At 38.5% G+C, this 24224-nt stretch overlaps 1 protein-coding gene across 3 annotated transcripts in view; it reads right to left on the minus strand.

Moving 5' to 3' along the window:
- The window catches only part of CALCRL (calcitonin receptor like receptor), a 114604-nt gene that overhangs the window by 46849 nt on the left and 43531 nt on the right, over positions 1-24224 (minus strand). For 2 of the 3 annotated variants that reach the window (XM_038421841.2, XM_038421842.2), the window contains exons 2-7: positions 10160-10248; positions 8142-8242; positions 6937-7081; positions 5357-5467; positions 4270-4382; positions 2697-2788 (exon numbers count right to left, since the gene is read on the minus strand). In XM_038421841.2, the coding sequence (XP_038277769.1) occupies positions 2697-2788; positions 4270-4382; positions 5357-5467; positions 6937-7081; positions 8142-8195 (515 nt within the window). In that variant the 5' untranslated portion in view covers positions 8196-8242; positions 10160-10248. Of the gene's footprint in view, positions 1-2696; positions 2789-4269; positions 4383-5356; positions 5468-6936; positions 7082-8141; positions 8243-10159; positions 10249-15734; positions 17697-24224 lie in introns of all 3 variants that reach the window. The other variant, XM_043505452.1, reaches the window with a different exon arrangement.

Consider the following 24224-nt stretch of genomic DNA (forward strand, 5'->3'; position numbering starts at 1 on the left):
CTGTCACCTCGTGCCATGCCTCTTTTTCCAGGGATCAACACATTTCCCCCCACACCATTCCCCAATGCGTTTGGTCAGCTGGCATCCCATAGAGAACAGGGGCCTGGTGAGCTCAGTCTCCCTGCACCAGCATCTCCTCCCTGCCCCATGTGGAGTCCCTAAGGTAAAATCCACCCTCCCTTGCAGACAAGGGCTCACTCAGCTGAAGGGAGCCCACCTATATCAGTAAAAGGAGATTAACAGGAGTTTATTCGCTCTGTTTAACAGAGCAATTAAAACTGCATTTCATCATGATTATTTTTTTTATTGCTTGAGAGTCCTAATTTAAACGGTTACTAAGCCCTAGTAAATGGTGGATTCTCTGTAACTTGAAGTCTTTAAATTTCAGGATTTGAATAACTCGGCAAGAGATTATGGGTCTATTACAGGAATGGGTGGAAGAGGCTCTGTGGCCTACAATGTGCAGGAGGTCAGACTAGATGATCATGATGGTCCCTTCTGGGCTTAAAGTCTTCTAGTCTAACTGTCTGGAAGACTGAACTCTCAGTCTATATCAGAGAGGACCATCAGAAGTCTCACAAGGTTATCATTGCAAACTCTCTCTTACTAAGAAGCATCAAGAAAGAACAAACAATTCCATTATCAGCCGAGATGGGTGAAATCCTAGCTCTTTTGAAGTCAAAGGAAGTTTTGATATTGATTTCAATGGAGCCTTGCTTAAACCTGATGTAGTTAATATACAGCCTTTTTCATGCTATGCATAACATTTCATAGACAACATATTTAAGCTTCCTGCTCTTCATCATAGTTTTTATATTTTAAAACACATATGCTATTAGCCATCAGTTCCCTGATGCTTGGTGACCACATGGCATTCTATAGCAAGCAAAGAAATCAGAGAAAAGTCTGGAGGAAGTGGGAGGAGAAGCATCAGTTTTCTTCATAAAACCATTCTCTTGACAAATAGAAACTCTGGGCTCTCCATACACTCACTATACCTCATAGCGAACAATTAATCTTTGTCATTCATCTTTTTACTTTGTTTCTTATTTCAGTTAATCAAATGAATATGCTTTACAAATCCATGTCTTATAATAGTGATTAATCAGTCTTTAAAAGTTTGGATTCTTCCAGACTTGGAAGCCAGCAGAGTTCACTCAAACAATAAGAAAAAAATATTGTCAAATGAAGACTCTTCTCTAAGTAGCCACTCTCCAGTTCCATGACCTCAGTGGCTTTCTAACAGTCCTGATAGCTCCCTCTCTTATTTTCTTTTTCAATGTCATCTTTGTGATTGGGAAAAGAGCCATTCAAAGCTTTTTAAAACTTACTAAAAATGTTTAAAACATTATGAGGAGAGAATCGTATCTCACCCTCTCCAGCCACAGACCTAAGACATAGTGGAACTGATACAATTTCATCATTCAAGATCTGAGGTAGTTGCATAGGGAGTCAATATCCCATGTGCCAGAAACCTTAGTTCTGCAGGTGCTTCTTGCATGACCTAAGCAGCTAAGTTTGAAGGCTAGAATAGAAGAGGAAGGATATAGGGGTGGATGGGTCTAACAGTCCACAGATTCACTGGCCATTGTTCCTCCTGGAGGCAGTCACACCATCGTGGGCGCTATTGCAGCCTCCAACTAGCAGTAGAGACTCAAAAGCAACTTTAAAAAAAGAAAAGGAGTACTTGTGGTACCTTAGAGACTAACAAATTTATTTGAGCATAAGCTTTCGTGAGCTACAGCTCACTTCATCGGATGCTGTAGCTCACGAAAGCTTATGCTCAAATAAATTTGTTAGTCTCTAAGGTGTCACAAGTACTCCTTTTCTTTTTTGTGAATACAGACTAACACAGCTGCTACTCTGAAACCTTTTATTATTTTGAGTATCTTGCTATTCAGTACTCACCTTCCTTTAGCTGTAGGTCTACGAATGTCCTCTGGTCCCTCTGAATAAGCCCATTAAATGCTTTAAGATGGAGCAATCCCATAGTGTAATAGCTGTCAATAGTGTTTATTAGTTCATTACACTAAAGGGTCAGTTCAGCAGGACCAGAGGAGAATTTCCCAGGCTCGCACCTGAAGAAACCATTGGCCAGCCAGACACCATCTGAAACTTCAGGTCAATCAGGGATAGTCAGTGATCTTCCTTACTGTAGCTCAGGATTGTAACAAAAGCTGGGATGGGTGACAGAGTACCTGACAGTAAACAAAAAATTCACCTGGCCAATTATTACTGGTATATGGGTTATCCATAATTTGGTGTATACATTCCTATAATCGATGCCAAGAAAAAAAAGAAGAGGTGAGAATGCAGAGAATGGAATATAAAGCCAGAGATAGGACAGTTACTCTAGATAATTCAAAAGAATGTCATCCTTAATTATTTTCTTAATTGTTCACCTTAATCAGGCACTAGTTCCAGAAGACAATAATAAACATGATTTATTTCTTCTCCCTGCTCATACCTTTTCCTTCTTAGGTTTCTGGGAAATAGGAGAATTTTCCTTCCTATTTTGATATACCTTTGAATGCTAAGTCATTCAATGATCCAAACCCATATATTCAATTTGGATCCTCCACCCAACCCTTATTAATATTTTAGGTATCAGGTATTTCAAATTGCCTGATTACCCAGGATTATTGTAGCCAACGGAGTCTGGTGAAAGATGCAAAAACATTTTTAAATATACTTACTTAAAGTAAAAGAATATGCCAAGGGAAATCAAAAGTGATGCAATTGAAAGACCATGCCCGATGATGGCCAGATAATACAAATTCAGAGCTGTCTGCAATAAAGTAACAAAATAAAAAACACATTATAAGCAATACAAAAATACTCTTGGTAAAAGCACACCCCAGCAGACCTTTGTTACACATAGAACAACTGTAATAGATTAAGAAAATGAAAAATATTATAGATCAATAGTGAGTCAGCTCTAGAGTTCCTGTGATTAACTCTAAGAGGATCCTAAGCCATTGAAGAGTCTCTCTCCATATGGCATATAACATTAGTAGGAGTCATGTTTAATACCCATTGTATATCAGTTAATGTGTCATTTTTTAATAGATACTCCTAAGTCTTTTCTGTGCATTTATGTAGTCCTAGCTATTTACATTACTCTGCTAGGAACATTCATGGCTAAAGGCTGATTCATCCAATAATGCTGCTCCTCTGCAAAGCAGAAAATAATGTTTCGGAGTTGCATTTATGTAATCTTTTCATGTGGAATTCTTGTAGGAGTGGGTTTTTCTAAGCATTTCTAAGCATTTGAAAGACATTTCCTTCCAAAAAGGGCCTACATTTGCCATGTTGGAACTTCAGCTTTCAATCAGCATCACAGGAAGAGCATGAAATAAATTAATGATAACTCAAAAATAGCTGCGATTAAACTTGTGTCTTAAATCTATCTTCAGCAAGCTAAATCAAAAAACTTTGAAAAATTAGGCAGTAAAGAAAACACTGTAAAAATAAACACTTATAAAGAGCAGTTTAAGGAATAGTTGGCAACATATGATGTATCCTCATTAATAATCTGAAATAAGCAGCACATTAAACACAACCACCACATTTAATTTACCTAATGCTTTCCAGGCAAGATTATCAATGTACAAACATCCAGTTATTGAATTTAGCCTCACAAAAACACCTATGATGCAGTAAGTCTTCTTACCCCCATTTTGCATAAATGGAAATGCAGGCATAGAGGGCAAAATCCTCTCCACCTGCATACAACCCAAATAACTGGGTTCTGTGTGAGAAATTGAGATGAGAAATCCACTCCCCCAACCAAGACTAGGGCATCGGACTATAGTACAGATTCTTGAATTTCACAGACTCAATTAAAACCTTTGGCCTAGAATATCCACCATTGGGACAGGATGTTAAAAGCTACAGGACCTATGTAAATAGATTCTGTGTGGTCTACTAACAGCCCCATTGAACAAGGCAAGGATGCATAGTCCTAAATGATGACATTTCTTTATTTTTACTCTTTTTTAAAATAATGTAGGAAATTCAATTCAAAACAACATTAAAAGAATGTTATGGCTGCAAAATGAAGCGCTCTGAAATTGGAAGTGTCAAAACTAAAGTTATCCATGCAACTTTAACTCTGGTGACAACACTAAATTATATGATGGCATATGAAAAAACTAGTATATTAATGACTGATAATTTTGCTGGTATTTGAGGTTTCATCAAGACTGTTACAAACTTTTCAAATGAGCTTTCTATGGTATGACATGGTAACATGCATTCCTTTCCTACCTTTACTTTTTCATGTGTACGGAGATTACACTGGGTGTAGTTTGTCCACGTTCTGTTGCTTTCGGGATGTCTAAACCAGTTTCCATTTTGGTCACAGATCTTTGTCACTTTTTCTTTAGCCAGCCAAAATGGGGAAGAAAAAGCAAGCAAAAAAAATAGTCAATACTCAATGTCAGTTTCTCCATCTCTAGTATTTCTTAGCCTATAAAAACTGGCACAGTACAGACAGATTTATTAGTGTGAACAGAGAGCTTTCTTACATTAATATGAATTCTGAGAACCTGGTAGCCATTGTATTTGCATGGCAAGAGCAAGCAAACAAAAATATCTCCCCATCCTTCAATCTAGTTACTCTAAAACTATATCACACAAATTATTAGAGAACTAGATGGCATGATAAGAAGATGTAAAGGTCTTATGTGACAGTCAGGGATCCAAATTAAAATCTGACATTTCAGTCTAATAAATTAGAATTGGAGAGGAAAAAAAAATGTCATGAGAGATATTGCTTATAATGTTGAAGAAATTGCTTTATCTGTGAATGCTTTACTGCCAACATCTAGCCAAATACTCCCAGGCATGAAAGGGCTCTGGGAGACCCCAAACGCAGCAGAATCACTCAGGTTCATGTCATTCTCATCACCGCAGAGGGTATGTTTCAATTAAGAAAATAGGTCAAGGTTGACCATGGGGGAAAAGTAGTTAACTATGACCAGCTTAATTGAGGTAAAAGGTATTAACATGTGTCTATACTAGGGAAACATTCCGAGTTAACTAACACATGTTAACAAACCTTGGCTACCCTCAACTTCTTTTTCTAATCTATACAGGCTGACAGGGGCAATTATTAGTGTGGTGGTGCAGTGGGGAGTGTCTTGCCAGTGGGTCAGTGTGAGCCGTGGACCTGATCAAGGAGCGGGTGCATACATCCAGTACGTGTGCAATAACATGGAACCTTTTGTAGTAGCAGCTGCCGAGGAGCTGAGCCACTGATCTGTGCTTGGTGGTTAGAGCAGGAAGAAGATTAAATCACCCCCACATACCATTTAGCCAAACAAACCTGGCATACAGGTTCATACACATTTACCTGATGGGTTAAAGTCCTGAAAGTAGTCAGGACAGCGTTGTACTGATACGGTTCCTGCTGCAACATCATTCCAACACAACCAACCATCCCATGTTCTATTACAGTAAGGACCTACACAAATATAGAGAAATCAGATGATAAAGTCTGGATTCTGCATTCACAAAAGCCTTACAATAATTAGATGTAAAATCTGAAAGAGAGCATATAAACCAAATAATTTCTCTAACAGTTATCAGTTAATAAGATCACTTATGTGTAGCTTTTAAATCTTCAACACAGAACATAAATATTTCAATCAAAAGCAACCTTCTTTTCTTGAATAAAAAGCTTAAAACAATGATTTGGAATGAGCTTTTAAAGGATGAAGTAAAATCTTAGCCAAAATATTTTAATTAAAATTCCATCTGATCCGATGATAAGAAGAGTACCTTTATTTGTATGTACATATCTTTCATTAAAATGTATTTAAAATGTGTCATCATTCACCATAATAGTGACTACAAAGGTCTAATCTGCACTTTATACTCAATGCCAGAGCTACGCAGTGTATTACATAGTCACAGTCCTGAGACACAAGTGACTGAACTAACCAAATAAAATCAAAATAATCTGTCAGGATAAAGAACAAACTTGTAAAGACCATTTCCTTGCTCTTATTTACACAGCAGAGCTATACAATATGCCCATAGCCATGTGGAAGGCACAGATCTATAAGAGTTATGTTTATTTTTAAACTGCATAAACATTTGTCTTGACCATAGATGATAATTTAATCAGGAGAAAAAAAATCAGTGTAAAATTTCTCTTCTCTCACCTTCTAAGATTCCAGTATTTTTAAAAAAAGATTTAAAAAGGGAAAGTGAATAATTTCCTCTTGAATATTTTCATGAGTTTCTGTGAGCTTTTTGTGTCAAAAGTGGGTTACTATTTTAAAGGCAAAGAATATTTCTAGGACCCAGAAGTTAGAAGAAAGCAAGGATGGTCCAATATGTGAACATTTCCAGTTAAGTATTTATATCACCTGTTTAACATGAAGATGCTTTCAATTTTCATAGGGACATGAAACATCTGGTCCAGAGGGTTGGAAGTACCTATAATAGCTATAGGTGGATAAACGTTTTTCATTTTTCTCTGGGTTGGAATTGAATATTTTAGTTATCCATATTTATAAATAAAGCATTAGGTCTGTAGGCAGTACTGTTTTGGGTAGCTAACGTACTGCAGCACCTTTCCATAGCAATTAAATATTCTTCCTCACTGCTAAGAAAGATCACATGCTTGTCTTCCTGAAAGTTACAGAAATGCAATTCGTATTCTAGATAAAAAAAGTTACTAATAAGACAAGGAAGGAGGAGGACTTTAAAGTTCCTTAGTTAAACAATTCAAATCAACTGTCTTCTTCCTCTACGTACTACTTCTTCGATTATAAGTTCTCTGGGGTAGGGGCCATCCATCCATCCATCCACCTTTCTTTCTTTCTTGTTTTGTGTTTGTATATCTCCTAGCGCAACAGGGCTCTAGTCCATTAGTCCTAGGCACTATGGTAACTCAAATAATAAATAATTAAAAAAAACAATTACCTTCTTTACTGTGAATAGGATCTTGCGTAATTTTCTGATAGCATTCATACTGAGCTGTCATAATTTTATTCCTAGTCACACTCAGCTGAGTGGAGTCTTCTGTCACATTCTGATTCTTCTCATTTGGTATCGCAATGGCAAAAAACTAGGAAGAAAAGGAGATTTAAAATATATATATATATTGGAATGTTATCATTGTTTTCACATCACTTTTTTCTGTAACTGCTACAGTGAAACTTTTGGTTTTCAGGTTAGCATGATGATATATAAGGATCTTGCAATTATTATTATTCTTAGAACAATTTCACTAAAAAGTAGCCATTAGAGCACATTATAGACAAGCTGATTTTCTTCCTGTTCATTTGGTGAGTGTTCTTACTGTTAAATCAAAATAAAATGCGCCTGCCTGAGGGCAGAAGTGATGATCTGACATGATAAGACTTCAGTTGATAATGGAAGAGAATAAAATGTATTGACAAAATCAGAAGATAAAGGGCTTTTTACAAAGCCCATTGAAGTAAATTGAAGGGTGAACACAGATTTTGAAGGAATTTGGATCAATCCCCAAAGGATTTTCTATGAAACAAGAAGACTTACTAATTGAAGTTATTGGGGCTTTTAGTTTGTTTTAGGACTGTTTGGTTTCCTCTATAGTTTTATAAAGCATAAAACAAACCACACCAAAACAGTGAGGTTGAAGGAATTGAGTGATTAATGTGTTACTTAGTCATATGGAGGATACATTATTCTGAGCTTATGAAAATAAGGAGAGTCAGACTGAAGACTGACAATGAAAAGTTTTTCACTGACCATTGCGTACCTATTGGCCTTAGAAATCTATCAGTCTGTCTGTCTATCATGAGTTCCATCTTCTCTAGTTGAACTCAATGGAAGTTTTCCCATTGACATAAATGAGTATAAGGTGACAAGGTCAGAACCCATCACTCTGTAAAACCCATTGCTAGCAGAGGACACAATTGTGATCAACGGCAGGAAAGGATTTCAAACTTTTGTATGTCCCCTAGTTACTACACAGGCATTAAAAGCAGGATATACTGTTAAAGGGAATTGTCCTCTACCAGAGATTTATATTAGAGAAAGACAAGAATTTCAATTCTGTATTTCCATATTTCCCAGAGAAGTCAAGTGTCGCACCTCTGAAAACTGAAAGTGGAATTACATGCTAAAAAAATGTTAAAACTCACCATGGTAACTGACAAGAGGAGCAGCAAATGAATGATCCAATTTGTTTCCATCATTAAATCTGAATTTTTTTGTTATGCTACAGTTCAACAACAAGATCAAGCTGCAATTGAAAAAATAGAAGTAATTCATATAATTCAAAATCTACTGAAAACTGACAAAAACGGCTGCCATTTTTCTTTATAATTCACTACAATCAATATATCTAGAGCCCAGCTGTGACCCCATTTCCATGGCTACAACTCCTATCACTCAGGTGGTGCAAAGGGGCTGTATTCCACAGCAGATCACCAGCAGACAATTCCCATGACATGGGGGAACTGCGTGCTAGTGTATCTGTGTTGCTATTTGGCCACCCACCTCTGCCTCCACCTCTTCCCAACATAGGGGCTGTGTTGGGGTGGGGAAGAGGGCATGGCAGAGCTATGCTACACCAATCCTCCACTGGGGAGATCTATTAAGGATGCTTCATCAATAGTGGAATTTAGATATGCCTGATAGAGGTATCAGGACTAGAGCTGGCTCTCAAATTCAGGGAGCTGGAACTGGCGCTGGTTCCCCGAAGACTCTCTGTGGCTAAACAGAGTTCTGGTTCAGCAGAGAATCTGCCCCATTACACTATAGGTCATTAAACATGCAGTAAATTCTGGCTACACACCAGGGTTGAAGCCCATGTGTTAAGTAAAACTGCAGTTTAGTTTATATGAGCATTTAACTGGCATGTTTAAAAAGGAAATTCCACTCCTTCCTTCCTTTTACTTCTGTGACACTGATGGAAAAACTGATCCATAGGCAGCAACTTTAGGCTAATGCTACAGCTTCCCAGGGATGATGAGAGTCAATGGAGGGATTAACAGTGAGCTGTAAAATAGCTTTCATATCTGCTGATAGTTGGACATTCCCAAATATGGAAATTTCAGATCTTGGTGGAACTCTTGTAACATCTCTCCCATAAACATAATAATGTATTTCCATTACCCAGCAAGAGAATAAATGAATAAATAATTAAATAAATGAAATTCTGTGTTTTGTTCCCTGTCAGTAGATGTATACAGTGTGGGAACAGGATACCACTTTACATGTAACAAATGCATTACAAATATATTTCTGAACACTTTAAAAAGTAAGTTCAGCTATTCCAATGGCAACTTTTCATATTACAATGCAGATTGTTATATGAATGAATCTTTGTACATTGAGGTATAAAATCATAAACACCCCCCAAAAGGCACAAAATCTCTTTCAAACCACGTACATAGACATAATTGATCCTCCTGTGGGAAACCCTGTGGAAGGGGGTTTACCAGAGGAAATTTCTGAGAGGTTCCCCTTGCAATGATTTGCTCCTCATTGTTCCATTGTGGAGCTGGATTTGCTCCCCACAAAGCAGACCACACAGCTCAAACCCCCTTCCCCTAAGACTCTGTAGATATGGGAGATAAGTGGAAAGATAGGACCAACCACACAAAGGCCTATACCTCCCAATAGGGTCCACAGCTCACACCTTTCCTGGTGCTCTAGTAGGTGCTCTAATAACCTCTCTTAAGGAGGGAGCCCTACAAAGAAGATGATCCAGCAGAAAGATAATTCAGTCTGGGCCATATTACAGTATTTTAGGAAATAACATGCCCCCCCCCCGACTCCAGATGTCTATGTAGATCTCTGGACTTAAGGAGCATCCTCAACAGAGTTCGCTCGAAGTGCATGCTGCCTAGAGATGTCTAAGACCTTCCATCTCTTCTACATGGAAGGCATGATCCATGCACTGAGGGGACCTTCCAAATGTTGATCTGGGGGATATGATCAGGCCTGACTTTTCTAAATTAACATATTTTACTATATTAGCATTAATTACCATTAATAGTAGTAGTAATCCACAGTACTGTAGGACTGAGCTTTAGGTTGTGGATGATACTACCAGAGCTACTCTATCATTGCTTAAACCACAAAAATCATATTCAAGATATTGTAGGTTTAATTGATGTTGAAGGAAGAGCACTGTTGTGAGCCAATTACTTACGTGCAAAGGTGTGTCCAGATTCCAACCACATTTTCGTTGGTGTCATACTCACTCTTGTCTCAGATATTTTTTTATCCAGTAGTCATATCCTACAAGAGATTGATTGGTGACAATAAGCAAATAACTGAGCATACCTTGACCAATGGGGGTCATTTCACACAAATTCATCAAACACAAAACATAATCTTATATACATAATGATGATGGTAAGCAAGAAGTCTGCCTGTCTTTTATATTTTGTACAATGCCTAGTACAATGGGGGCCTTGACCACTTGGTACTATTGTAATACAAATAATTACTAAAGATTCTTACTTTGTGGGATGTAGAGTTTGTTTAATTTTCAGGTTTTAACAAAGTCTGAAGGGGCACATTCAGACCTGGTATAAGGTTAAAGACACTTACAGTTGTGCCTGTTTATACCAGGCATGAATTTGGCCCAATATCTTTCTCTCTCTCTTTTACTGTTAGTACGTAACCCTCCTGAGGTCTCTTCCAACCCTGATCGTCTATGATTCTATTTAGAAATGTGGTCACCCTTGTTAGTGTACTTGGAGTAGGAGGGCTCCCTAGCCAGAAGCTTTATCAGATTCTTCGAATATTAACCTGATCCTGAATAAGTAATAAGTAATGTAAGATGTAGTATGTTATCATTTTGTTGTAACTTTGCCTTAATAAAAAGTTAAAACATATTCTTGACAGTGGTTCCTTGTAGAGACCATTGTCTGCTATACAGACTTGGAAGTAGTATTGTTGAGTTAGTTCCTAACCGGTCTGTTTGTAAAAGGAACATCTAACAGTACATGTGTATTGAGCAAAGCATGGTACGATCCCAGTGGTAATGGAGACTTTTGATTGTTAGACTTCAAGAGCCCATTGCCTCTCAGGTTACCCACATACAATCTTTGGAACATGTGACCAGGGCACAGAGCTGAGAGAAAGCAGACAGTTTTGGGCTGTGAGGGAGGAAAGACTTTTCTGCACGACGATGTTCCAGGTATACTGCATAGATTCTACTTTGTATTTGAGGGTAGTGCTAATCTAGAGAAAACACTATATTTGTATAGGCCTGTTTGTTTTCAGTATCTCACATTATGATTTTTTTCTTTATTTATGCATAGCTACCAGTCAAATATTGCGCTGGTAAGAATTTGAACTAGAAATCAACATTTGAAAAATATATGGGCTATTGCCATAAATTGCAATAAATGTTCTTCACAATGAATTATTTGACCAGTTGTAGTTAAAAGAACCTAAACTGGAGCTGGACAAATAAGCTGTTGTTTTGGACTGTCACATTCAGATAAACAGAAAGGTCTCTGGATTCATAGAGAAGACAGAGAAACTAGTAGTTAACTACCTGGGCACAAGCTCATAACACCGAAGGCTGTTGTCTTTTTCTCTCCAAACAATAACATATTAGTGGTAAGAAGCCCCATTTTGTCCTCAAGAACAGTGAGCCAAATGGGGTGCCAGGCACTGTTATATATTATAGGGCATGCAAGTCTAATTTAGGATTTTGTTTGCCTATTTACTGATGATATGCATGAATCTGAAATTTCAATAATTTTCTCTGTAACAGTCCCAAAATAGTTTTCCAAAACATATTCTTGCTGACTGATAGATTTAGCATGTAGGGTCAAATAATGCAATCAGATATACCTGTGTACCTCCATTCACTTCAGAAAGGTTGTACAGCGTACATGAAGACAGAATTTGGCTGTTTTGATTCAGGGTGCAAGACTATTTACATTTAACATTGAACAATATTGGCCACCCACTAGCCCAGTTACTTAAATGAGGCACACCTTTTGTAGGTAATGGCTTTGTAAGCATCTCATATCAACTCTTCCAGGGGCATGGTCAAACTCTGAGTTCCTAATTCATCTTAGTAGACAAGAGATGAGCTCATGTCTGCAATGCTGTGAGTGCTTCCTACACAGTGTCCCCAAAGTTGTTAATGTACATTCAAATTTATACCTAAGGAAAGAAAGTCTCTTCTTAGAGATGACTGTAATTACAAAATGTGTGGGTGAGGTTCATGTAGTATACATTTGGATTTCAGTAAAACATTTCCTACATCATCTTATGAATTCACTAGTTCAAAATTTATTCTATTTGGTTTGGATAAGAACATTGCCATGTAGACTAAAAACTGGCTGTAGGATAAACAGCAATACATACAATTAGAGCTGAGGTGATTTTTGAGATACAGCTGATATAAATGTTGAACCCTATTTTAACAACCCTACCCTGGTTTAGTTATCTGAAAAGCACAAATGGAATTCACAGATGATTCTAAGTTGGAAGGTGTTGAGAGCAGAAGTAAGGAAACAAACTACAAGAGTATCTGTAGAAAGAAGTTTCAGAGTAGCAGCCGTGTTAGTCTGTATTCTCAAAAAGAAAAGGAGTACTTGTGGCACCTTAGAGACTAACAAATTTGTTAGTCTCTAAGGTGCCACAAGTACTCCTTTTCTTTTTGTAGAAAGAAGATTTAACTTGGGAAAGCTTCAGAATAATACATTTGGGGAAATATAATCAGATACAAAAAGATATTTAATGGCAGAGAAATACAGAAAGCATTAACACTGAAAGAAACCTAAGAATAACAGTGTAAAAAAATATTCCCACTGTGGAAGTCTTACTCTACAGTAAAATTGCAAGCAGTTAAAGATGTTCATAGAGGCAGCTATTTTGCAATGCAAATTTGGCTGTTTTTGGGAGGGAAAGGTGTTTTGTTTTGTTTTTTTAAATAGTGTCCTCTATCACTGTCAGATCTAGGATAACAACATTCCAGTGATATTTACAAACTTTAAGAGATTTGAATGAGAATAGTTTTAAAATAAATTTAAAACAGTTTATTTCTAGATTCCCAGGCCGGAAGGGACCACTGAGAAATCTAATCTAAAACTGGGGGGTATAGATCTTCCCCAAAATAATTTCTGGAGCATATCTTTTACAAAAAACATCCAATCTTGACTTTAAAATGGTCAATGATGGAGAATCCACCCCAACCCCTGGTAAGTTGTTCCAATGGTTAATTACACTCACTGTTAAAACATTTATGCCTTATTTCTGGTCTGAATTTATCTAGCTTCAATTTTCAGCCATTGGATCATGTTATAACTTTCTCTGCTAGGCTAAAGAGTCCATTATTAAAAATGTTTTCCTCATGCAGATACTTATAGACTGTGCTCAAGTCACCCCTTAAACTTCTCTTTGTTAAGTTAAATAAAAGGCTCCCCAGCTGGACTTCATGCATGAAGTACGGCAGTCAGGCAATTGCCCGGATGCCCCACTTCCCGTCATCAAGCGGGAAGACTGGAATGCATTGTGTGAGACAAAGTCCAACCACGGAGTCTGCAGATAGAGGAGAATGGGGGCATGAGATACCCAGACTACTTCTCCCATCTGTCTACTGGCAGTAACTGGCAACTCTGTAACGAGAGAAGATGAGTATTATTACAGGGGTTCAGATTAACATGAGCTTTTTCAAAGTCCATCAGAAATGCAACTTGATAGAAACATGGTGGAAGCCCATTCACTGAGTTCCCCGCTCTTCCCTCACACCTCTATGTGCTGGTGACGGATTCAACAAGACAACCAATGGGTCATCAGTTTACACTAGATATTAGATATTGAGGGTAAGTGTGATTTAAGGTATTAATTGATACAAAGTAACAGTTCTTTCTGTCTTAAGTATTCTCTAAAATAAAGTCACTAGAACTAGCATAGGGAATTTCAACAGTAAATCAGTTCTTCAAATATCACACTTATATTTTACTTTTATTGCCTATTGTGCAGAATACAGGATAACTTAACTATATGAACTGCATGTTTTTTCTGTTTACTACATTCCTCTTAGCCAAATTATTTCTATTTTTTACTATTTTTTCTATTATTTCCATTGCCTTTGTAGCATTTGTCATTGCCAGCAGTAACATCTACTGCAGAAGGCAGAGTTCCACCACTGTAGAATGAAGTGAGCCAAAAGAGTCACTCATAAAGCTTTAACAGATGTTTTCCCCCCTTCCCCTCCTGCTTTCTCCACAAAGCCATCCTGCCTGCACCAACAGCTGTTTCTGCTTTTACTCTTTGCCCTTCCTCTCAAGAGTAAATGTCCTCCTGATTGAACTCCAGAAAGGTACCATTTTAACACCAGAGCAAAGGGAGAATACAGCCAGAAATATCAGGGCTTGAACTTGTATCCTCTGCATAGCTAGCACAAAAGAGGAAACAGGCCTGGCACCTCTCTCTCTCTTTCTCTCAGATTTTACAGAATGAATGATTTAAGCTCCATTTAGTGTTGGAGCCATCAGGAAAATCTGCAACACTGGATTTACAGCTGTATATGCAAATGTCTGTTTGAAAAATTGAAGTGGATGTTTTATACAACACTCTGTCATACAGAGAGAATACTTCCTGATTTTGATTAGTTGGAATTACCCTGAATAATCTCTGTTCTCACAATACTTTGTTATCTCTGTTTCTGTTTAGAATCAGGGAGTGAGGAGGCATAGGACTCAAAACATTTTCAAATCTCAGGCAAGCTTTTGGTTTGGCTTTTAGGCAAAGGACCAAGCTGGAAATGATCCAAACTTTTTTCATGCATCCCTAATTCAAATGGCCTGCAAGGATCTTTTGACAGTTTGAGGAAGTCTCAAATCAAAATCATGTTCCAAATGGAACAGCACATAGGGCCCAATCCTGGCAGGTGCTAATTACCTTCATTAACTGTTGACTTCTGGAGCACTCTGCACCTTAGAGGAGGTGGTCCATAATAAATCCTAATTAAAAAGCTTGATTAACAATGATACTAAATAAATTTCAGATTCATTTACAAAGTTGAAGGAGGACTGCAAAGTGTCCAGAGCTGCTGCAGTGCCATTTGGAAATACTTTTAATCTGATAAATGACTTTTCAGTCTTTGAGGGATTGAAACCCCCTTTACAGAGTTTGAACGAGGGACATCAAGATTCATTGTCAATAACACTACCCCAACCACAGTTAGCAGTTTTTTGAACTGGGTTTTAGCCAGCCCTCTAACAATTAGAGGGAAACCCCATTATAGCTACCTGATCATTAACATGTTACATCTGAGCAGCATATTTTCAGGTCACTAGAATTCCCTTTTCAACACTGCTTTGAATTAAGTCACAGGCAACAGCACTTTGAGAGTCCCAAGACAAGTGAGGCAGCAATTCAGAAGTGTTTTGCCAGCATCATTGCACAGATATCTTTGCAAAACCCTAGAACTGTTCTTATAGCACTTGTGCAGTGGCAATGAAGTGTTAACTTCCCATGAGCCTCGAAGGCTTCCTTGCAGCATGCTCTTTCTCTGCATAAAGCAAGACATGTTACTTGGTGGGCCATATTGCATCTTTTTAAAGTTCTTGGGTGAATTGATAGTGCCTGAATAAGTTGGATTCTCATGGTGTTATATTTCAGATAGTTCATGTAATAAACACAAAAACTAACCATAGCCTGAATTATTGTACTGGGTCAACATAATCGCTAGTGCATCTCAATTGTGATTTCAGTGGGATTGTTGCATTCAGCGCACTCACTGTAGTTACCTTTTCCATTCTGCTATGTAACTATTATCTCCCAAGCCTGTGCAAAGCAGAAAAGGAGGAATTAAACCAACTGGCACATATTCTTTTTTCAAATAATGCTCTTAAAGTCATTGGGTATGATTAGGGCAGGTTCTGAGTACATGTTGGTGGTGAGAAGTGGGATCACAGAGCTATTCCCAGCACACTGCAAAGGAGGAAGCCATATTTTGATTGCAAAATGCTGTGGACCACAAGGGGAGAAGGCCAGAGGGTACCCTCGAAGAGTAGGTTTGGTGTTTGGTGTGGGAGCCTTAACAGTACACCAGTTGGTAAATACCAAGCAGCATAGGGGAAAGCACATGCAATACCTGCAGAATAGGTGCAGAAAGCATTGCAGGGAATGACACTGATCCTAGCTACCCTGAAAGTGGTGTTATCCCCGCTCCTGACTTCTGCAGGCATAATGCTTTCAGGGGTCTTCACACTGCTTAATTCCTTTTCCCTCTGACCATTGCTCAAATAATGCTCTTAAAGTCATTGGGTAGAATTATGGCTGGTTCTGAGTATGTGCTAGTGGTGAGAAGTGGGATCACAGAGCTATTCCCTATTCATTGAGCTTTAGTACAGACCTTTGCAAATTACTTTTGCCTGAAATAAAAGCTCCTTGGAGCCCAGCACTATAGCTGTTCTGTATGCAGACCCTTCAGCCAGGGTTCTACCCATGAAGTGGCTTCAGCATGAAGGCCTGGAGCTCTTTGGGCATGGGGGTGAGAAAATAAATTAGTAAATGGAGAGCAAATGGGGGGAAAAGAGGAAGGGGGAGTATGACATTATAGTAGCTTCATTTTATTGTTGCTGGAAATTGTATATCAGCTTCTTCATGTACTAGCTGGAAACATAGACATTATGGTAAAGAGCTTTCTTGTACTTTCCTGTCTTTCCCTGAGTCATTCTTTAAGATAGATGTGCTTGAAGGTTTCAGATGTGTTTCAAGTGAACTACTGCAGGCTAGTTCACGACATCGCACATCATTTATACTCTCTTTATGAGTGTGCAAATAATTTTTTACCACTTAAAAGTAAAGTTGTTTGCCAGAGATCTTGTACAGATTACAGAACAGCCTGTGGATAAGATTACAACACACTGAATTAATCCTGTGCACTTTTCCCCATTAGTAGATTTTGGCTACCACCCCATTACATTTAGTTTCCCATGTCCAACGGATACCATACGCAGTAATCAGTAATGTTCTTGGCCGTTGGCAATAATACTTAAGATCTTAAAAGAGCTATCACAATATGTTGGCAGCACTATTTTTTCTGTGAAGTTTAAAGCCATTTTTTTTCTCTTGGTAACAGTGTCTTTTGCATTCAGTTCTAAATGTCTGATGAGGTTTTAAATTGTCCTTGGGAGAGCCAGTAGGACTGACACTTTAGGATGGGGATTAAGAGGAAGAAATCTGCACAAGTTTCTGCTTGTGGAACTTTCTCAACAGTTGCTGCATTAGCGGCAGGGTTATTCCTCTCACGCAGAATAGCCTACAGTGCCTCCCCACAAAGGTTGCAGATCCTTCAGGATCAATGGGAGGCCAGGGCTATTCCTGTTCTCATGGTTATGGCTCACTGCATCAAATCTGTCTCTGATGGGCTAAAGGTGGTTCTCCAATGTGTGTATGGGAGGTAGAGGGAAGGAGGAATTGTGGAAGTATTATTCAGTGTGAGGCGACTGGTGGTGGCAGTAAGGAGTTGGGGGGAGGGAGGAGATGATGCTTTCTCCCTGCCCTGACCCATCTGTGCCTTTCCTAGCCTACCCTCTGCCCTTCCTGCCCACTATAACACCGATACCTTCCATAGACTTTGGAGAGAAGAGGGGATCAGAGGTGTGGAACACTGCCTGTGGAATGGGGGCAGAGGATCACTGTGCCAAGGCTCTCCTACGCACTGGGATCATGAAGGTATGTTTCTACAAGAATACCTACTGGTGCTAGATAAATAAAAACCATAATAATCATAATCATACTTTTTTCCCAGAAAAAGCATGTAAGTCATTCAGAGCAGAGACAAAATTACAGAATCACTTCACAACATTTTGTAGATTACAATATTTCCTGTCAACAGTGCTAGCTATTTTGCCTTCTAGAGGGAAGAAGCAATCACAGTCGTATGGCATTGTACCATCATGCTCTCATTTCTACCTCAAACAAAGTAACACACGCTGGCAGCATTCATAAAACCACCTTCCCTGGGAGAACTGGAAACCAATTTTTGCCCTTTTTTGTACAAAAAAGGTTGATATCAATCTAGGTTTTATTTACACTTTAAAACAACTGCACCTTTTACTGCTCTTGGCTATAGATTAAAATTAACATAAAATATTTCCCTTTTTGAAGTAGTTGTTAAATAAAGGCACCAGTGGATTTGGCAATGCACACCTTTGTAAACAGATTAATATTGCTGTAATTTGTTGCCATGCTAGATTCCTTGGTCTGTTCCTGAGGATATTATTGTGAGAGGTGAGATTTTAAGTTACTGTTAGTAACGCCTCTGGGTTGCTTATCAAGTGCCATTTGTTTCTCTATTTGCTGAGGAACTTGTTCAACCCAATGCTCACTCCTTAAAAGATGTTTCTATACTGTATTTCAGAGAGCAACTCTCATTATTTATTTACTGCAGCTAACAAATCTGCTGGTTCAAACATTAAAAATGAATTTTCCTGTGCAAAAGAAATGCACAAGCATAAGCTCCTGACCGCTTTGTATGGTGCATAATTAAGAACTGCTACTTTAGGACATCACATTCCCTCTAAAAAAAGATGGCAAAGCTATTTAGTGATGCTAACATTTGCAGAGAGCTATTATCAACCTAACTGTGTTTTTTCCTGTTTTACGAACATGTTCTCAATGGACATTTAAAATAACTTTCTTTCCTGAAAAGTCTTTGTGCCAAGAGCTTTTTTTTTTCCTCGTTCTACATACCATGTAAAACAAAGGTTTGTTAAAAAAAGAAATGCACGGTCACGCTTGACATATTTTAAGCAGCGTTAAAGAAAATTTTCCAAATAATCTTGTCTTTAAAGTCAACTTATTTTCACGAGCACTGAGAATAACAAAAGTAGCAGCTCTCCAAGTGGTCACCATTTTGTCATCAGCCCCTCTTGTCAAAAGGGGCCTGTCCATTACAAAAACTGTCTGTTCCTAGCAAGAGACAAACTTTAAGAAGGCTTTAAAAATGGAACTCGTGGTTATTTTTTTACTGAGGCATAATTTAAAAAAACATTAAGTTACATTGTTAACAGCAAAACAAATAGTATCTTACATTTCTACAGAATATCCCATCAGAGATCTTAAAGGTTTTGACAAACACTAATCAGTGAAGCTTCAAAATATCCATGTGGGTAGATTAGTTATGGATGGGTGAGCTGTTGCAATGAGAGGTTTTCAGAGGCATTTTTCTGAAAACAGGACAAGGATGTGGTACAGCCAGGAAAAGAAGAACCGAGGACTTTTGATTCTTTTAATGACAAGTCTTCTTCATTATTCACAATCCATTCAGGGCTTATCAGAAATGTACAATTTAATAGTATTATTTATGAGTATTGCAGGAGCACCTTGAGGTCCCAATTATAGACCAGGCTGTGCTGTGCTAGGAACTGTACAAACAGAACAAAAATGTTGTAAGCAAGTTGGGAAAGGGACTGTGTAAATATAATATCTAATGATGTGGAATTCTGTGTCTTTCCTGTTTGAAAAAAAATATGTTGTGAAACACCCTCCACAAAAATATGTACTGTCCAGGAGTTGGGGAAACGGATGTCTTTGAAACAATTATGAACAATCCAATTAGATGCCATGATGCTGACTATGATTTAGTAGGCAACGTAGACCAGGACAAACCATGTTCAGCATCATGTCCACTAACCATGATTGAAGATTGGGACAGCTGGTTTAATCATGCTTCTCTGACTCATTGCTGAACATAATTTGCCTTGGTCTACACTGAGTGCTAAGTTGAGGTTAGCATCCTGGTGTCTAACTCAGTTGTTCACAATCATGCTCAAACATGACTAGGTTCCAACCCAAACACAGAATAAGCATTCTGCCATCAGAAACAGGGAATGGAAACTCACTGCCTTTTTTTAAAAAATAACTACAGATGAAACAACTCCAGGCTACTGCATACTTTCTAGTCTCTCTCTCTCTCCATCTCTAGTGCAATGGAGACAAAACCTTTAATAAAAGTCTTTGAAGAGAATATGACTTCTCTAATGGCTTCCAAAGAGAATCCTTTTTATTTTATATTAACCCTAATTCTTAGGGCTCGGATACTCCTTTCTCTGTATGATTGTGCATGGATGGGGGAGCTACCAGTGCCCTGTGCACTCCCTGGGAGCCCCAGGAACCATATACTGGGGATAATCTTATCTAGAAATGTTCTTGGAGGTTCCCATTCCAGTGCTGCCCTTCTGCACCCCATGCCAGCATGTGCCATGCCTTTGAAAGACATTTAGCTACAAAAGGCTGCAGTGGTCACTGTCAAATCTGATGCAAAGATGATGGATTAAGATAATAAAAACATTTAAACACTTAATAATGGAAACCTATCCTTTTACAGCAGCAGTCCTCACTGTGGTCGGTGGACTTGTGATCACAAGGTGCTGGCTCTCCTCGTTTCCAGCTGCTAAATTGCATTCAAAGAAGCAAAAAAAAAACTTTCTCAATGTTACTGTTCCTTGCTGGTTGGTAGGGGAATGGTTGCATGTGTTTATAAATGGGAAGGGATTGGCCTTGACAATCTCTCTATTAGGTGTAGTCCATTGCCATGAAAAACTTGGAGAACTCTTGTTTCACAATTTTCTCATAAGATCTATTTTAATGCTTCATTACCACTCTTCTATCCTTATTAATCAACCACCTATTCAAGGGAGTAAATCATCATGTAAATGAGAGCAAGACATCCATGAATGTTCACACTTTGCTGATATTGAGAAAACAGGCCAAAACCCAAAATTCAGAGGGATGCCAATTTTGGTTGGACATATTCCTGGAGGTTTCATCACGTGACATAATCTTTAATTAAAGATTAATCTTTAATTCCTGGAGAGTCCAGGACAATCCTGGAGGGTTGACAACCCTACAGGGATGATTATTAATGTGACTACAAACCAGCCCCATTACAGATTGGAAACTACTGGGGCTCAGAGTGTGTTATTGGACTTACTGGGTCCCCCTGCCTGTGACCAGCTTCTGTTGTTATTTCCCAGATGCATATTCAGAATACCGAATTTCAATGGAATGCTTCAATTCTCTGGAAATCTCCTATCTCATTTTGTTTCTTCAAAAACAATATCCCATGTGCACTGTACTCCAGGCTGCACTGCAGCCCTCCAGGTCACTTGGATTGCTGCCATAACATGGACAGGTTCAGAGGGCCGTGTAAATCATGTGGGGTGGGAGCACAGAGGAGCCCCAAGTCAAGAGGGGCCAAAGATGGCTTCAAGCCACCTTTCTCCCCCTCCTCCAAGCTGAAAATTCCATGCTGTGCCTCCTAGAGGGGCCACACAGAATCTCACCCAAGGACTTTAACTTTCCAACTCAACGCAACAAAAAAGAAAAATATTCTCCACCCCTCTGTTCATTTGTATATAAAATGCATAGGCTAGCATATCCAAAAAATAAAATTAATTAAGAACATGTTCCCCTTCACACTAAATTATTATTATGCTGAATTAAAACAACTGTTGGTATAAACTCATGGGTGCATGAAATAGACCACGTAGCACTTTCTATAGACCCTTGCTGAAATGTTTAAAGTTTATTTTTTCCAGAGGCTTCATCCCAGGCTGCACAGAGAAAATTGTGCTTCTCTTTATGTGCCTTCTCAGTTGTTGTTTTTTTATTTGAATGACTCTATTTGATGCTGTTTACTAAATAATGATTGAAAAAAGATCCAAGAGTTTCTCTGAGAAAATGTTGACAGCATGAAGTCATTTTCTCTACTGGCCTAGTTTAAAAAGTCAATGTTTTTGCGTCATTGACATATGCTAATTTTACATGAACAATATGACTAGGGGGCAAGACTTTTTCTCAGGGTCAGAGGCAAGGCAGTGGAACTGGGAGTCTTTGTTAACCAAAATCCATCAGTTCTTTCAGGACTTACTGCCTTTCAGACTTCTTTTCCAAGACTCTTAATGAGACTCTTTTTCCATTTGGCTTTTACTAGGAAGCTCAAAGGATTTAAATCAGAGTTTATCCTAAATCAACATCACACTTTAGAAACGTGAACACTTAATAATAAAATGGTCACAAAAAAGTATCTATCTTGGCTAACAATGAGCTTTGGATAAGGGAACCAACCCAAACAGCTTCACGTTTCAAAAAGTTTTAAGTAATGTCCCAGGCCTGGAAACACAGATGCTTAGGTCCTCGAAGGTATTTAGACACCTAATTTCCTCTGAAATCAAAGGCCTTTGAGCTTAACTCTCATATACACTAAGGCCAGTATGGTGGTGTAAAAGGGCCTTAAAATTTGATTTAAGTTATATTTATTTTATGTACATTCATTTGAAGGTCTCTTTGCACTCTCAGACTGTAGAGCAGTCTTAACGTACAGTGGCTGTGTTTGTCTTGTGGGGGCCAAAACTCAGTTCCAAGGCTCTTCTGGTGCATGTGATGTCATGCTGTCTGCAGGTTGCCATTTTGAATCCTCAGCAGCACTGAGGAGGAAGGACTGGCTGATGCCCGGCAGGCTGGATCTGGCTGTCAGGGGGCCCCTCGCTACTTCAGGGGCCCCTGCAATTGCATGGGTTTCAGGTGCCTAATGCTGCCACTGAATGTAAATGAGAATCAGTCTTCTAATTAATGTTCTTAGTTTTACTCATTGATTTGATTGGCACTAGTCAAGAGAATAAAGATAAGCACATATGCAAATGTCTACAGCATCAGTTTGTCTGTTGGTTTTAATTACACAGGTTTCTTCATTTCCTGCTTCCAAGTAAGAGTAGAGGCATGAGAAGCAAAATACCCTCAGAGAAGCTGTCCTTAAAACACTAGTATTTATGGAGTGACTGGAAATGGATTTCCAGAAATGACAGCAGTGATATCAGTTCTCACAAGAGATTTCTAACCCGATTTACTATTTCAAAGAAGTTCAAGTGAGTTCAGAGAAGCTTAAATAGGAGCAATTTTTGATGCTTATTTGAACTGAACCACCAACTACTTCTGAGGTTTTCCCAGTTCTTTCTAAATAACCATAATTAATCTAAATATTTCCTTTATAAATCTAAATATTCACCTCTCAGAAGCATTATTTAGTAAAGCTGAAAAGGGAAGATCCATTACATTTCACCCCTTTTGTATTAAGCTCAATTTAGTTAAAAATTCCTAAGTGTCAAAGCTACAAATCACAGCTACCTCAGCAGCCAAAATCAGCCATTGGAATCCAACCATTGCTGAAGCTAACTTGTTTCACTAAGAATGCATCACTTATAGTTGCCAGAATGGTGAGAAATCTTAGTTTGCTTGTTTCCTTCCTAGTGAAACATTCTACTTAGCAATCATCTATATGAACCTGTCAAGGTTCTTCCCCACTCTGTCCTTCCCCACTGATGTCCTTCCCCACTCTGAACTCTAGGGTACAGATGTGGGGACCTGCATGAAAACCCCCTAAGCTTACTTTTACCAGCTTAGGTTAAAAACTTCCCCAAGGTACAAACTATTTTACCTTTTGCCCTTGGACTTCCACTGCCACCACCAAACGTTTAACTGGTTACTGGGAAAGAGTTGTTTGGAAATGTTTTTCCCCCCAAAATTCTCACAAAAACCTTGCATGCCCCTGCCTGGAGAAGGCTTGATAAAAATCCTCACCAATTTGCATAGGTGACCACAGACCCAAATGCTTGGATCTTAAGAACAATGAAAAAAGCATTCAATTTCTTACAAGAAGAATTTTAATATAAGAAAAAGTAAAAAGAATCACCTCTGTAAAATCAGGATGGTAAATACCTTACAGGGTAATTAGAATCAGAACATAGAGAACCCCTCTAGGCAAAACCTTAAGTTACAAAAAGACACAAAGACAGGAATATCCATTTTATTCAGCACAGTTTATTTTCTCAGCCATTTAAAGAAATCATAATCTAACGCATATCTAGCTAGATTACTTACTAAATTCTAAGACTCCATTCCTGTTCTGTCCCCGGCAAAAGCATCACACAGACAGACACAGACCCTTTGTTTCTCCCCCCTCCAGCTTTGAAAGTATCTTGTCTCAACATTGGTCACTGTGGTCAGGTGCCAGCAAGGTTATCCTAGCTTCTTAACCCTTTACAGGTGTAAGGGTTTTTCCTCTGGCCAGGAGGGATTTTAAAGGTGTTTACCCTTCCCTTTATATTTATGACACACCCCCCAAATCACAGATAGGGTGAAACACTGGCTGGGATTTCTTCCTGGAGCTCTAGGAAAAAAACAGAGTTAATAAGACACATGCACCTCTAACTATACTACCAAATATATAA

This window comes from Dermochelys coriacea, chromosome 11 (genome assembly GCF_009764565.3).
Source record: "Dermochelys coriacea isolate rDerCor1 chromosome 11, rDerCor1.pri.v4, whole genome shotgun sequence".
Lineage (NCBI taxonomy): Eukaryota > Metazoa > Chordata > Testudines > Dermochelyidae > Dermochelys > Dermochelys coriacea.